Genomic DNA, 16,507 nt, shown 5'->3' on the forward strand with positions numbered 1-16,507 from the left:
AGCAGATTTGCTTATAAACACAGAGCTCCTTTTCCAGTTTGCCTAAGAGACTGGGTGACACACACAATAACTGGTGTGTGAGTGATGTCACTCCTGCTTTCCTTCTAGATTGATTAACAGACATGTAACAATAATAAAACGCCCCTCTTTTTTTATGTTTACAAAAGCAGTGATTTACACACCAATATAGAGGTTTGAACCTATTATATAACCATATCAGTCATTAACTATCTTAACTGTTCATGATTGAAAGTCAAATTCCAATGTACTTTTTGAAACAGTTACAAATAAATATTTGCCTCCATGCCTCTGTCTACAGCCCTCCTTCCCACAGTAAAAATCTCCCCAATTCACAGCAGGTCAGAAAGTATCATTTACAATACAAGTTGTCAAGGCAGCCAGATTGGTGTCACGAGGGTCCAGCTCCGTGGTGATCTCACCAAGGCAACAGCTGCTCTGGGTCCCTCAATCACCCGTTCAATCATTCACATAAACATTGGGCCTCCAGAACGTTCTAGGCTTAAGCAAACGGAACAAATTGCAGGGTTGCAGGGGAATTATGCGTTATCCAAATGGTTTCCAGGAATCTCTTGTCATGTAGCGGTCAGAGATGTTATAGTTGTGCTGGGCAACAGAAGGGATTGCTGTAAGGTTGTCTGAAGGTTGCTGCTGGGTTTGACAAATCTTTTGCAGACACCTGGAGTTCCGTGCTGTTGATTATCTGGCAGCAATTTGTTCTAAGAAATTGATTTGTAAGCTCACACACCCCCTTTGTTCATGGTTCTGCAGCACACAGAGTGCGCAAAACCACAGATGCCTGGTGTTAAGAAACATGGGGAATGAAGTGAAGTTGTGGGGGAAATGATGCCTTTTTGGCTCATCAGGTTCAATGAACAGATAGGACCAGAGTTTAATACCGATCCAGATCCAGAACCAGAGCCACTAAACCAACCCAGCATCACCTGAAACAGAGGCCAGGACAGCAATGGAATCTGGAACACCACCACAGAGTTTAGTTGTGTCTACAATACGGTTTTAGAAGTCTCCTTCAACTGTGGGTTGGAATGTACCAATGCTGACCTCTCCACAGGGTGTGCTATAACAGCTGCTTAATTGGCCCTTAGAACTACAAGTGATAGACGGATGGCACCATTTTACCACTCACTGGCTTTAACAGTATAAGTGAGAGTGATGGAGTTTCAGTAAAGTGTTGGGTGACTCACAGGCAGTCCCGGTTTACCCATCTCTCCATCCTTCCCGGGGGCCCCAGGGGCTCCAGGTGACGCAGAGAGGCCCTCAGACGAACCTGGGGGGCCAGGCTGCCCTGGAGGACCCGGTGGACCAGGAGGACCCTGGATGAAGAAAATAAATAATATTAACTTTAATGGTAACAAATAGCGTAACCGTCATAACGCATTAACGCTAATGCTAACTGTGTATCCAAACAGTCTTTGTGGCTGCAATCAGAGAGCAGAACAACAGCAAGTGGATTCTAGGTTTTTGAAAAGGATGGCCACTCACTGTCATAATCTCTGTGTCGCTGTCAAAGTCCTCAAAGCCTGAACCGTCCACACCATTCTGCAAACCACATCAACTTACAATGAATCAATGAACTGATGAAAATCAAACAACCCATCAATCAACCAACTAATTCTTCCATCCATCCATCCATTAATCCACACATCCAGGGTGGTTCATTTCACTACGTACCAGGGATCTGGATGAGTTGGGTCGACCCGGTGGCCCGGGAGGACCGGGGGAACCAGGTTTGCCCACTCCAGGATCACCCTACAGGGGTCAACAACAACACACAATCCAGGGTCAAACACAACAACCAACTAGATCAGTGTTTCTCAATCCAATCCTAGGCCACGGGACCCTGTAGGGGGATTTGTTCAAGGCCGGCACTAACACATCTGATTCAATTCATCGCCAGCCCTTGATTAGTTGAATGGAGTGTGTTGGTGCTCGGCTAGATGAATAATGTGCAATGACGTAGAGCACTGCTGAACTATTCAGTGACAGTCCCCCATGACCTTGTAGCTGCTAAAACCTGTAGGTCACTAGTACATCATGTACCCTCTGTAACAGTGATGTTATACACTATGTGTTTTGCACCTTGTCTCCTTTGGGACCAGGATCTCCTGGCAAGCCTGGGAATCCCTGAACTCCATTTTCTCCCTGTGGTAGGAACACAGCAAGTGAGTATTAGCAACATATATAGAAATCCATATGGGTCGTGTACTGTACTGTCGGCTTTCTAACAATGATTGGTGGATTGGCAGGAGTTGGAGATTGGATTCATGTGTGGCCCTTCCTCCTCGAGTTATATCTCACTCCATAAACACAGTGTTCAAAGAGAACATTCACCCCGGTATTCACTACAACAGTTATCTAATCTCTTCTGAAGCCCCTTTATGACTCACAAGGCTGTGTGCACAAATGCAGACACGCATGCACACACACACACACACACACACACACACACACACACACACACACACACACACACACACACACACACACACACACACACACACACACACACACACACACACACACACACACATGCAGACACACACACACACACACAGACGTACACACACAGAACCCCACACAAATGTACCACATGTTAGCAGGACCTATATCCCACCCCACAGGTGGGCAGGTACTCTCGGTCAACCAATGAAAATGCACAGAACAGATGAAAAACGGCTAAGAGAGACCACCGTAGAAGATCATCTCTCCATTGATGTCTAGGGACGTGAGTTGTAAATAAATAGTCAGCCATTTTGAACTACAGCTGTTAGAGCTGGATGCACAATGACTAAACTTTCCTAATTTATGTAAAACATTTCTAAATCACTATATCCCCCTTTCCTCCATTATTGGCTAAAGGACTGGGTCTGGTGCACACATGTGAGATATTGGCAGGTTGTGTGTGTTTCATAGGAGGCTGCTGAGGGGAGAACGACTCATACAGTTTTTTACAATCTCTTTGGCACTAATTTCAGAACCTTGTGGTCATTTTTCAAAACTCTAGACACAAAACTCAAAACGGTCAACACTTGTAACACAGGCTGTCCAATGTTCAAAACATTGCATTGTGCATTCATATCTTTAAAGAAACCTTGCACTTGCAGAATCATTGGTTCAAATAACTAATTTATCATGAAATACCATAGGAACATTCATTTAGATCACCCACACAAAAGATACCGATAGTTTCACTGTGTAGTTGTTCGTTCAATCATTAAATATTGTAGTACAAAATATGTGATACATGTTTCATTACGCTACTATACGTAAATACGTCACTGTAAAAGGACTAGTAGAGAGAATACTACAGACACAGTGGAATCATTGAACAAAATATGAAATGCATTGATGAAATACAATAAAATCACTCATAGGTTTCTTTGAATCAAAGCAAAAATAATTAGCTACAAAAAAAGAAAGAAACTACAGTAAAACATAAACTGCAGTGTTCCTCACCTGGCTTACTGTAAAAAAACAAAACAAAAAAATAATTAGCTACAAAAAAAGAAAGAAACTACAGTAAAACATAAACTGCAGTGTTCCTCACCTGGCTTACTGTAAAAAACAAAACAAAAACAAAAATTAGCTACAAAAAAAGAAAGAAACTACAGTAAAACATAAACTGCAGTGTTCCTCACCTGGCTTACTGTAAAAAACAAAACCAAAAAAATAATTAGCTACAAAAAAAGAAAGAAACTACAGTAAAACATAAACTGCAGTGTTCCTCACCTGGCTTACTGTAAAAAACAAAACAAAGGCTGGATTACTGTACTTCTATATTTCCATCAACCCTGTCTTGTGGATTTTGTCACAGGTTCTCATCCACATCACAATAAATGTTTTCATTAGCCAAACATCTTGGGAAGAATCTTTGGGCATGGCGAATCCAGGCCTGACACTGGTCTGCCGTGATGTCATTGCATGCGTCGTCCATGGCCTGGAGAAGGGTGGCTTGTTCGTGAGGGCGCCTATCATATACCTTCCACCTCCATGTGGAGAAAAATTCCTCAATCGGGTTTTAGGAAAGGAGAGTATGGGGTAAGTACAGGGTGGTAAATTGTGGATGGCTCTGAAACCATGCTTGCACCATTTGAGCATGGTGGAGCCCGACATTATCCCACACAATGACATAGGTCACGCCATCAGCTCTACAGACCTGATTTAGCCCATCAAGGAAGGTTACATTCGAACAGCGAATCATGTGGCTGCTTGCAACTCAATATATAGAGCGTATAGAGTAGAGAGCTTTAGTTATTGTTTGACCAAACATTAGAACAGGCAAGATGCGTAATCTAAGCAACTTTGACCGTGGTATGATTGTTGATGCCACATATGGTGATTCCAGCATCTCAGAAACAGCTGTTGTGGAGGCAAAATGGGGTCCTACCCAGTACTAGATAGGTGTACCTAATAAAGTGGCCTATGCGTGTACAGTAATGTTAAATCTGAAAACATGGTCTGGAAAAGTGGTACATGGGACCCTAGAAACACTGTCTGATAAAGAATGATGATGAAATATTACATCCATAGATCATGTAGTCCAATTGGTTCATGTTCCACGGTAATTGGTGTCAATGGATCTCGTTATCCTGAAACTTTCATGATCTAAACATGGAATATTGTTTGTCAGTTTCCATAAAACTATGCATTAAGAGTAATGCAACAGGTCTTTGATCAGTTGTATCATTTGATAGTTAGATCATTGTAATGAAATGAATAGACAGTCATCTCAGATGTAATGTGTGAATTGCATTTTGAAATGGTAATACTTTGATGTTAAGTTGTGTCCTTTTGAACAGATGATTTTAGTTCTATGAACAAATTATCTTAGCTTTATGTGTATTGTATCCAAGCAATTGGAAAAAGTTGTAGAGTTTTGAAAAATGTGCATTTTGATCATTGGTTGTGAGTTTTGTGTCTAGAGTTTTGAAAAATGATATCAAGGTTCTGAAATTACTGCCAAAGTGATTGTAAAAAACTGTAATAATGGACAAAATGGACTGAATGGAATGTCACTAAACACATGGAAATGATGTGTTTGATGTATTTTATACCATTCCACATATTCCACTCCAGCCATTACTATGAGCCCGTCCTCCCCAATTAATGTACCACCAACCTCCTGTGGTGTGTGTGTGTGTGTGTGTGTGTGTGTGTGTGTGTGTGTGTGTGTGTGTGTGTGTGTGTGTGTGTGTGTGTGTGTGTGTGTGTGTGTGTGTGCGTGCGTGTGAGTGTGTGAGTGTGTGCGTGTGAGCGTGTGTGCGTGTGTGTGTGTGCCTGGATAGCTGTGGTGTGTGTATAGTGTTCTTGAGAAAGAGAGAGGGTGGGAGTCATTCTACGTAGCAGGACAACAGGGTCAAGTCTTATGTATTGTGTATTGTAGGGCCTAACACTGGAACAGTTACTGTAAGTAGACTATAGTACAGAAAAATGGTTTAATTTACACAGTGTAGTAATCTCAACTCAGAGATGTGTGAGTCTAGTAATAACGAAAGCTTGAAGTGCTAAGAAATGACGCAGAAGTCATATTGAACAATGACACATGAAGAGTACTTACAGGGTCGCCATCTTTCCCTCCACTGCCCTGGAGAACAAAGAAAACAACAATAGAAACGATCCCAAACTATTTTTGACCCCATAAACTTACATCAGCTACATCAAAAACTGCCCTTCTCAACCACTGAACAAGATGACAATACAGCCGTCATGGACAACGGCCGAAGGCCTGAAACCACCTAAATAGGCCATTAAAATAGACAATAGCAGATGTTTATAGAGACAGAATTACAGAGAGAGAACGCCAATTGAACTGAACTATTTTGGTGAAAAATATGCCGGGCGGGCCAAACCACACAAATAAAAAGAATAGCATGTTCACAATGTGAGACGGAGAATAGAGAATGCGCTCCTATCGCTTGCCAACTGCCGAGCTCTCACTGTGTTTATTGTGCATTGCGTAGCATGACAAATCAGGCAGGGTGTTGTTTGGTGTTTGGCAGGCACTGTCTAGGAGCCAAAGAGAACGAATGAATCGACCGTAACTAGATACAGCTGCGATTTTGCCCAATTACAATGCAGTGCTGATAAACATGATCAATAGGTGGTGAAGGGAGGGGATGTTGTGCTAACAAACAGGCTCTTACTGGCTGGCCGTCGTTGCCGGGTGCTCCGGGTGTTCCTGCTGGTCCCTGAGGCCCCTGGGGGCCCCTTGGTCCTGGCTCTCCCTCCCCAGAGGAGCCATCGCCTGACGGGCTTTGCGGGCCTGGGGGGCCGGGGGAGCCAGGGGGTCCGGCTGGCCCTGGGTCTCCTCGCTCTCCTTTCTGACTGGGCGTCACCTGGAGGGAGAGAGTAGACTCACACCATGAAAGGATGTTTTAGAACAAGCTAGAAAATTGTGGTATGTCTGGTATATTGGCAATAAATTATTTGTTATTGATGGCTCGTCAGGTACAATAGGGCAGGGGTTCTCAAACCTCTCTTCCAGGACCCCCAGCCACTCCATGTACTTGAACTACTGAGCTAGCACACCTGATTCAACTTGTCAACTAATTATCAAGCCTTTGACTAGGTGAATCAGATGAGCTAATTCAGGACTACAACTAACGAGAGATTTGACAACCACTTCTCTAGATCAGGTAACACACTCCAGGTCTTCTGTTACATTCTATTCAATCTCCTTCATTCAAGTCAAAAACTGATACTTACACTTCCTGGTCTATAGGCTGCATCCGCTGTCTGACTTGGTCCTGTGGCCAAAGATACAAAATCATCAATACAAATGTACAGTATATGGCTCCTTGCTTCGCCATGTTTTACCGCCACCTGGTGGCTCTTCATGTAAATACCACAATGGATAATATGTTCATGCAGTGGATTTTCATTTCAAATGATCATAAATGAATGAATTGTGTACAGTCTTCCTCCATGTCTCTCTCTCACCTCTCTCAGCGGTCAGCTCCACTTCCTGACCTGAGGTCTCGCCAGCATCCTCCTCATCGTCACTGGGCGATGCCTCTGTGGGAGGGGCACGCACAGGGGTGATCATTGGATCCTCTGGCTGAGGGGGTAGGGGGAGAGCGGGGAGAAATGTAAAACAATGCATCATTTGAACATACAGCTAGAGTCAGGTTCATCATGTTCTGCAAGATTGGTTTTGTCGCCCTAGGAAAAGCCTAGAATTTGGAACGTTTGTTTGAATTGTTTTAAAGCATTGTTGCTATGGCTTTGCATTTCGTATCAAGGAGACCCGAGAATTTGGAATGGTTGGTTGAATTGTTGCCATGATAATTTGTTGCATTTTCAGAATTTACTTTCAGTCCTTACTGGGCAAACTACATACGATTCAGAGGACTTTTCTGGTTCTCTGGTGGATTATTACATAACTTTATTTGAACAACTTTCATCAACTCTTGTGAACCCATTCTGAACCCAAGACTTGAAAATGCTTGCCATTGACACCACTGGAAAGTTTGATCCTGTGATCTTTACCATTGGCAGACAGCGAGTATGATTTTGATGTTGTTGCCTCTACCATGTTGTTGTGGATTCCAACAAAAGCTGGAATGAAACCCATCATGAGAGAGTATAACAGCAAACTGGTGAAAAATATGTATTCTCTGATTGTGGATATTTGTGAAAAGGAGAACAAGGTGAATGAGTTTCAGGACAAAAATAAAAACTTTGAAAGCATGAGAGACGAGCTGGTGAAAACGGTCAGGTGTGTGGATAGAAAGGTGATTCATGCATACAATGCCACTTTGAGAAAGATGAAAGTTCTCAAGAAGAAACAGTCTCATAAGTGTCTCCTTGAAAATATCCTGAAACACATCCACATCAAGAATCAGATTATGGAAGCTGAGGTGCAGAGGTGGCGGCAGGTAGCCTAGTGGTTAGAGTGTTGGGCCAGTAACTGAAAGGTTGCTGGATCGAATCTCCGAGCTGACAAGGTAAAAATCTGTTATTCTGCTCCTGAGCAAGGCAGTTACCCACTGTTCCCCGGGCGCCGAAGACGTGGATGTCGATTAAGGCAGCCCCCTGCACCTCTCTGATTCAGAGGGTTAAATGCAGAAGACACATTTCAGTTGAATGAATTCAGTTGTACAACTGACTAGGTATCCCCTTTCACAGGCAGTTAGCTAGCCATCAAACTGAAGGTTCTTTACAGCAGTGGTCCCCAACCAGGGGTACTAGGACCCCTGGGGGGACTTGGCCTATCCACAGGGGGTACTTGAGAAGACTCATGAGACCATAGGCTTAATTGGAAAATGAGGGGGTACTCCAGGAAAATTCAGTTGGTGGTACAGTAAGCTAAAAAGGTTGAGAACCACTGCTTTACAGTATTAGCTAAGTATGTTCAGGTTCAGGTAAGTATTTAGCTAAGTATGTTCAGGTAAGTATGTTGAGGTAAGTATTGAGGTAAGTCGGTCCACCTACCATCCGGTGCCTTTTCTCTCCCCAGGAAATATCACCTCTTATTTAGTGTAAAATGTGAATTCCAAAACGTTTACATATAAGGTCAGGTGTGCTTTACCTTAAAAACTACAAAATATGGATCTTGAAAGGGACTTTTTATGCATTTTGAAAAAGAAAAATCTGTGGATGTAGGCGTTTTGCCGTGTTGCCGGGTGTTATTCTACAAGAAATATAAGCCATAAAATAATACAATCTTTCTTTATTATTTTATAGTACTAGTTAAAATCTCTCCCATCAAAACGTTTTTTTTTTCTTCATGATTATTGTATTCATTATTATTGTATTTAACACTTTCTGTGTGTCCCTGATATCACTTTCTACCCTGTTAGTCTGTAGTAATTCTCCTTTAAGAAAACAGCCCCTTCCCACAATGACATGCGGTTCAGGAAGTATCATTATTTGTTTGGTGGGAAAACAATGGTGCAATAAAATATATATTTTTACATGTTAGTCTGCTTGCCTCACTCATACATTTCCACCCTGTTAAGCTAAATTATAGAGACAATTCATAAAATGACAAAATACAAGTTAAATCCTCTTCAAGTGTTTGCAGTTATGCTATCTTAATCTCAATCACCCACAGAGCTATGACTAATTTAGGCTCCAAATGTCCACCCTGTTAGGTTTGACCCTGTTAGGATTACATATGTTTTTCTGAAACTCAAACCTCCTTTTTCTGACAAAATAAAATAAAAAAAGTGGCAGGCGTGGCGGGGTGGCGGGTGGCTGTATAAAATAGTCATTGTAGTAATAAAATGGTAATTGTAAACACTTAAAACTACACATTTACAACTGTGGCAATACTGTGTTGTTGTAAAACCCTTTGATGTAATTTGATCCTCTATTGTAATTGTGACCTGTGGTTTTGATTGTGTGTCCTTTTATATTATGTTCAATACATTTTTTAAATAAATGCTAAAATATGTTTTAAGTGAGAAGTAGGCAGGTAAGAAAGCTGAAAAAGGAAATTCACATGAGCAACAGCAAGACTACTTCACTCATGCTCTACCAAGGTTTTCCAGCCCACAGCTTTGACCTACTACAGTAGCTATGTTGGTCTACTGTACTTCAGACAATGTCTATGCAGGTTGCTTAGGATTCAAATCTTCTCAAACTGCCCTATTCATACTCTTTTCCGGTAGGGGGCAGAGGTGCTGCATGGTGTGTTTTCTCTCCTTCTCTGGCTCACAGCTGATGTATGTGGATGTGTGTTTATGTGGATGTGTGTTTGTGTGTGTGTGTGTTTATGTTTGTATTCGTATGTGTGAGCATGCGTGTGTATGAATGTGTTTGTATGTGTGTGGGCTGACGGACCAGGAGCCCTGCCAAACCAGCTATGCAGGAAAACGCTGGGACCGGATCCACAAGCACACTTGGAATGCCAGAGACACCCTCCCCTGCCTCAGTACATCCTATGCTCCCGGATGAAGCCGCCCATGGGCACAGATCTAGGACCAGTTTTCCCTCAGAAAATCCAGAAATTCCCCATTAGCCAAATCACCCTTCCTGAGTCTACCCCAATGCCAGCTAGGACAGAGGACACAAGCAAGCTGTGAGTGGGAGCAGCCTCAAGGAGAAGTAAGGGAGGGTAGTGTAGACCACACAAAGTCCAACCTTCACACACAGCTGGAGAGAGAGACAGGGAGATGGAGAGGGAGAGACAGGGGGAGAGAGTGAGGGAGAGAGAGAGAGCGGGAAAGAGACCGCAAGAGAGAGAAGGGGCGAGAGAGAGAGAGAGAGAGAGAGAGACAGAGACAGAGAGACCGCAATAGAGAGAAGGGGAGAGAGAGACAGAGTGTGAGAGAGAGAGCGAGAGAAATAAAGAGAGACAGCAAGAGAGAAGGGCAGAGAGAGAGAATGAGAGACAGAAACAGAATGAGGGAGACAGAGACAGAGAGAGAGAGAGAGAATGAAAGAGAGACAGAGAGAGAGAGAGAGAGAGAGAGAGAGAGAGAGAGACCACAAGAGAGAGAAGGGGAGAGAGAGAAGTAAGTAACCTTGGTAGTGTGTTGCCTAACTGACTAACCACAACCATGTGGTGCTTCAAAGTTGGGCTACTACTCTCCTTGTACTTAGAAGTGTGCTTCCCTGAAGTGTCCTAGAAAATTCCCATTGATCTGAACACTGCGTGTTCTCTCCTACTGAACTCTTGATCTCATCACATTCTTTCAGATCATATCCATTCCCTGGTAATTGGAGAGAAAAAGCTAATGGGAAATTGGAAGAGAAACTCTGCCAAGCATCAGTGAATGACTAAGCAGTTGTGATGTTAAGCAGTCTGCTTGGTGTCCATGTGAAAGTTCAATGCACTGAAAAGATGACGGAAGGCAGTGTCAAAGGGATAGTTAGACGGTGCAAGTATCTTGTCAACAAAGCATGATCTCCACGACATATAGCATGGGATGTGTCTGTCAACTTTAGATGATTATTTGAGGCATGAAAATGTCCTTCACGTTAAAGACCAATACATCTCGCTCCAAACGGGCAGGGGGATGCAGCAGAGGAGTGGGAGTGAGACAGACAGTAACATGTTTTTGGATGCAGAACTCACTCTGACCTTTTCTAATAGACTCCATATCAAACGAGCTGGCTTCATTTCCACCTCTGGGAATAACCAATGTGTTCTTATCTAAATGGCAGTGGTGAGATATGGGGGAGTGGAGCACAGATGTGTCAAAAAGCAGCTGATATTCAGAAGAGGAAACGTTTTCCTCCCAGACGCAGTCCAAGAACATCAGCCCAGATCTGGCTGAGCTAAGAGCATTTCTCACACGGAGAAGCTGGCAGGAGGAACGGCATATATCCACGTCTCCCACCTAACTGGCCCTATTAGGAGGACATTTTTGAATTGGATTGATCCCAGGCCCTTTGATTCTGGATGTACTGTAAAAACACTGTGGACGTATGGATTTTGAAGGTGTACATTTTGTTGACGTTTCAATTGAAGTATTTCGTAAACTATCCTTGTGGGATAAAAGATGTCTACATGTTAATATACTGTACATGGTTGGGTCTGTACGTGCGTGCGTGCGTGCGTGTGTGTGTGTCACTCACCATAATGTACTCTCTCTCCTCCACTACCTTCTTCACTTCATCCATAGTTTCTGTGTCATCGAAGGAGTCGTCTCCACTCCCATACCCAGACGCCTGAAAGAGAATAACAATGGAATTACTCTAGTAACAACCTTGTCATAACATACCATTTCAATTATGACTCATGAATTTGCGATCTCTTTTTTTTTTTTTTTTTTTTTTTACATATTCAATCACAAGCCAATTATCTAATGCTTTTCCAAGTAGCAATAACTCAGGCTTATGCATGTGGAAATACTTAAAAAAAACAGAGATAAAAACAGAGGGGGGAAAAATACAAAGAAATCTAATCAACCAAAACAATCTGTAAAGCCCTGCAGGCTGCAGACCAGACTCGATCACACAGTCCTGTGATGCTCTCTCACAACCACAAGAGGGGGTGATGAGCCCATTCATCATGAGCCTTTCTCAGGTTTGATGGAGAAGGTAGTAGTTCAGCCCATTAGCGCTGATTCAAGGTCAGATTTAACATTTTCATAATAGTTTTAGATCCAAGCACACCTGTTGGAGGCAACTTCTACCTCAAGCTTTGACGATATCAGTGAACCTTGCAGCTAGGCTAGCCCCTGTACAGTACTTTACCACTGTCTCTGGTGTTAACCACAAATACTGCTCCAACAGCCTTAAATAGCCTCTCATTGCATTCTTTCAAATAGTAAATGGACTAACCAAATACCAAAAGATAGTTTTTGGGTGGAATTGTCCTTAAAGGTAGAGTATTGGGATTGAGGGGACACACTCACATAGGGGTCGTCCTCCTCACACTGGTCATCTGGAGCTGTGGGGTCCCCCTTCAGAACCAGCTGCTGAATAGAACCCTGGGGGGGGAGAGAGAGAGAGAGAGAGAGAGAGAGAGAGAGAGAGAGAGAGAGAGAGAGAGCCGGTAAGTCACAATAACACACACACACACACACACACACACACACACACACACACACACACACACACACACACACACACACACACACACACACACACACACACACACACACACACACACACACACACCAAATGGATGACCACTCTCACTCTCCATCAGTAATACCATTCCACAACCTTTTACTGAAATAGAAATCAGCATTTCAAGTATGGCGAACAGGTGCCTCTAGCCTTACTGACAATAACTGTTCAAGACAAGCAACCTTTAAACTGCTGTAACTCGAACAGAACAGAGATCCCACACTAGCAATGAATAACAGGAGTGTTGCAGATGGACAAAGGCATGGTAAATCTATTTATGGGTTCTATCCAGAGGACAAACACCTGTTTTTAATCCAACAAATCTTCTAGGAAACAAGTGGAGGGGAGAGGGGGAGAAAAGAGGAGAGAAGGGGAGGGAGAAGCGAGGCAGGATCAATCTGGGTCAACCAAATCAAGTCCATCTGTTGATGCTGTAAACAGAGTTTGCAGATAAACAACAAATGTGCCATGCAACAGCGAGCGCTGATTCCTTCAAAGTTTCATGAGCTTTTCTGAGATCAATCTTAATGTTTGAATAGAAAAAGAACGTGAGAAGAGTGCGGTACAGCACAATCAAGCATTTTGTTGAATTAAACTTGAATTAAACACATTGCGATCAGTGAACCTTCCAAATAGGAAACACTACCATCAATCGCCTTCAGCTGATGATTGGTTGATGTTTTGAATCAGCTGTGTAGTGCTAGGGCAGAATCCAAAAAGTGCACCCCCTGGGGTCCCGAGGACCCAGTTTGGGAAACCCAGCTAAACACTGAAGCTGTGAACTACAGGGGATGCTGCTGACCCATACTGATCAGCGGCTGTGTGATCGCATGTGATTGTATGTGTTTGTGTGCGTTGCTCGCTGTGTGTGATACCAGTGCCTGATGGGCGAGACTTTAAAAGCTGCTCTAAGGGCCGAATCCCACCCCTGATCTGTAATATTGCTGGAATGCTATGGTAGACTACTGATGTTGCTTTTCACCCCTACGATGACGTAACTGAGCAAAGACAAAGTCATAGAATTTAACTATACTGTCCAATGTGAATCGGATATTCTTCATTTTTGCCGTTTTATGTTAATCCCGACTCCTCAGACGCCACACACACACAAACAGTACATACTGTACGGGAGGCTGGAAGCAGCACCGGATCATCTGCAGAGCATCGCCCCCCCACAATAGTGTTGTTTTGATCCATGTCCACTATTGGCTATATGTTACTAATTTAACAGGACGCAGACATAAACACAAAAATAAGCATCAACAGCAGAAGAATGAAGTAAACAGATTTGACACGATCAAGTAAACACAAATATAGCAGTCAAAGCTGAACAATAAAATGCAACTTGTAAATACACATTCTTTTAGAAAAGGGAGATTTACAGTAAACGAAAGAAGGCACAGATAAAAGCAGCTAGAAGCAGCTACCCTCAGCTAGAGGGTACGCTTAGTATGGTAACAGTATGCAGCCCTGTGGCGGAGGGGAGTGAGTAGAGAGCTTAGATTTCTGAGGATGGGGATGTGGCCATTGGCACAGGGAGCCATGTCTCAGCTGAGCTGGATTGTCTCTTGGCTGCAGACGGGGAGGAGGGGGGAGTGGTGTACCTCTCTCTTCCTCAGACCTTACTGGATCAGTAACGTTATCACACGGCCTGCCTGTAATCTGAGTAGCATTGGCTAGACTGACTAAACTTTTCTGCACACTGTTTGGCAGGGTAACAACAAGCTGGCTACAGCAGACACCGACTGGCACCCAGCAAGATGAGGGTTTTCCTCGCAGCACAAACCACCACATTGTATAAACAACCATGTCTGTTGGAACCAAGTAACCGTTGCAAAGACAGCAGACGCGAAGGTCTTGTGTTGTGATGATAAGTTATGCAATGAATGGTCCTATCAAGTAGAACATCTAAAACATATGCTGCTTACGTCAGGGTTACACAAAGTCTCTTCGCAAGATTTTAGCTAACGCTTAAATATATTTAGAAATAAAAGAAACATGGGAGTCACTATCAGAACCGGCTGTTAATGAAGACCACTGGTCCCAAACCACTGCCTGCCCGGCTGCAAGCCCGCACACGCACGTGCATGTGCACGCGCACACGCACACTCACACACTCATGCGCACGCACGCTCTTGGCAGAGCAAGAGAAAGAGAGAGGACTAAAGGAAGATGAGCAATGAACAGAGTGATTTATATTTTGATAGGCTCTGATCAGCAAGAAGCCTGTTCCCGGGTGCTAAGTGAGAAGAGATAGGCTGGTGCAGGTTGAAACAAGCAGGTTGGAAGAGAGAGAGTTTCCTGCTCCTCTCCCCTACGTTAACTGTATTTCTTGGAATCTACCAACCCATTGCTCCAATTAAACTTTAATGAGAGGAAAATAGCTGCTTGAAAATAGCTTTTTGGTGCAATTTAAAACTGAAGCAGGCAATGATTTATTAGTTCATCCATTCCGTTTAGATTAGTACAACATTAAGTAATGGTACGGTGGAGTGGAAGTAGCATCAGATTGGTTATTTTATATCTAAGGGTGAAATAAACTGCATCGTAATGCCTAGGATTTAGGTCAGTGGGATAACACAGTCTTGTGGCTTGTAGAAGAGCCGGGTTCGAGTCACTCATACGTAGTCTGACTGAAAACTAGCTAAGCAATTTCCATTTACTCTTCATCTAAACATTTTAAAACAAATTCAGAGTTAAGTAAACACTCTCCGGCTAAGTGAACACTGGTTTGTGGCACGATATGTTCATTCCACAAGCATTCACATGCTAATCTATAGCATTTATTGTATATCTTACGAAGATGTATAGGTCATTCAGTCCTCTATCCTCTGCTATTGCCATTATGTTGCATCAGGGTTTACAGTCATGTTTTTCATGCCTTAAAATCAAAATGGCTGACCAGGATGTCAGCAGAAGTGGTGAGCCCAGCTCTTAGTCAAGTTCTCCACACTGACTCACCCTACTGTCTCTTTCCCAGGCAATCAAGTCATTCGAAGCCTTGCCTGTGGCAAGCCCCGATGACCACTTCTGAACACTCCGTTTTGGGACTCATTACTATTGGGTTTGGGGCACAGGCTCAATTTAATCATCGTAGTGCTGAGGAAAATCATTATGGAATCGAACATTTGAATCAGAGCGAGATCTGATTTCATTCTGGAAGGGTTGAGGCCTTGGCTTGCATTGCCCAACAGCCAAACAGCAACCATGCGCAGGCGCATGAAAACCAAGCAGAGGACACTAAACACAAACACACTATAGGCCTAACCAACGTAAAAGAACCCCCCCAACACCTCCACTCATACACAAAAACAACACCCCACACGTCAACTTACCACAAACCTGTCCAGCCCTGTGCCACCGGCGTTGCCCACGAAGATGCCCGAGCTGGCCTCAAAGGTGAGGGGCTCCGGGCTCCTCTGGAAGGCCACGCGGTGGTACTCCTCACAGTCCATGTAGAGGCGCACCTCCGACCCCTGCACCGTCAGCGTGAAGCGGGCCCACCTCCCCGTCAGGTCACCCAGCTTGAAGCTGGCCGCCTCCTTGGTGCGCCCATCCCCCGGGTCGGTGTAGTAAAGGAGCACCCGCTGAGACCCATCCTCCACCGGGCTCAACGCCACCCCCAGGTGCACCACCCGCTGGTAGGCGTCGGTGATTGCGAAGAGGACCCCACCGCGCTGCGTGGTGGGCTTGGCGGTGACGGTCATGGCAAAGTCGCGGTAGAAGGGGTCGGGGATGAAGGACTTGGTGAGGCGGCCCACGTTGGCGTCGGGCCCGAAGCTGTAGGCCGGGTAGCCCTCGAACCCTGTGATGAAGGAGACCGATGGGGGGAGAGGAACGCCGATCAGCTCGGTCAGGTCTATCTGGCCCTGGGAGCCCCGCTCTGAAACACACACAATCAAATACTGTATTAAATCACATGAATAGGACAGGAATATGACAT

At 44.0% G+C, this 16,507-nt stretch overlaps 1 protein-coding gene across 3 annotated transcripts in view; it reads right to left on the reverse strand.

Moving 5' to 3' along the window:
- The window catches only part of LOC106590282 (uncharacterized), an 81,017-nt gene that overhangs the window by 27,137 nt on the left and 37,373 nt on the right, over positions 1–16,507 (reverse strand). For all 3 annotated transcript variants that reach the window (XM_014181124.3, XM_014181123.3, XM_014181122.3), the window contains exons 3-13: positions 15,900–16,447; positions 12,348–12,422; positions 11,566–11,658; positions 6,979–7,096; positions 6,745–6,785; positions 6,183–6,374; positions 5,597–5,623; positions 2,119–2,181; positions 1,711–1,788; positions 1,522–1,578; positions 1,224–1,352 (exon numbers count right to left, since the gene is read on the reverse strand). In XM_014181124.3, coding sequence (XP_014036599.2) covers positions 1,224–1,352; positions 1,522–1,578; positions 1,711–1,788; positions 2,119–2,181; positions 5,597–5,623; positions 6,183–6,374; positions 6,745–6,785; positions 6,979–7,096; positions 11,566–11,658; positions 12,348–12,422; positions 15,900–16,447 — 1,421 coding nt within the window. The remainder of the gene's footprint in view (positions 1–1,223; positions 1,353–1,521; positions 1,579–1,710; positions 1,789–2,118; positions 2,182–5,596; positions 5,624–6,182; positions 6,375–6,744; positions 6,786–6,978; positions 7,097–11,565; positions 11,659–12,347; positions 12,423–15,899; positions 16,448–16,507) is intronic.

Source organism: Salmo salar, chromosome 29 (genome assembly GCF_965601325.2).
Source record: "Salmo salar chromosome 29, fSalSal1, whole genome shotgun sequence".
Classification (NCBI taxonomy): Eukaryota; Metazoa; Chordata; class Actinopteri; order Salmoniformes; family Salmonidae; genus Salmo; species Salmo salar.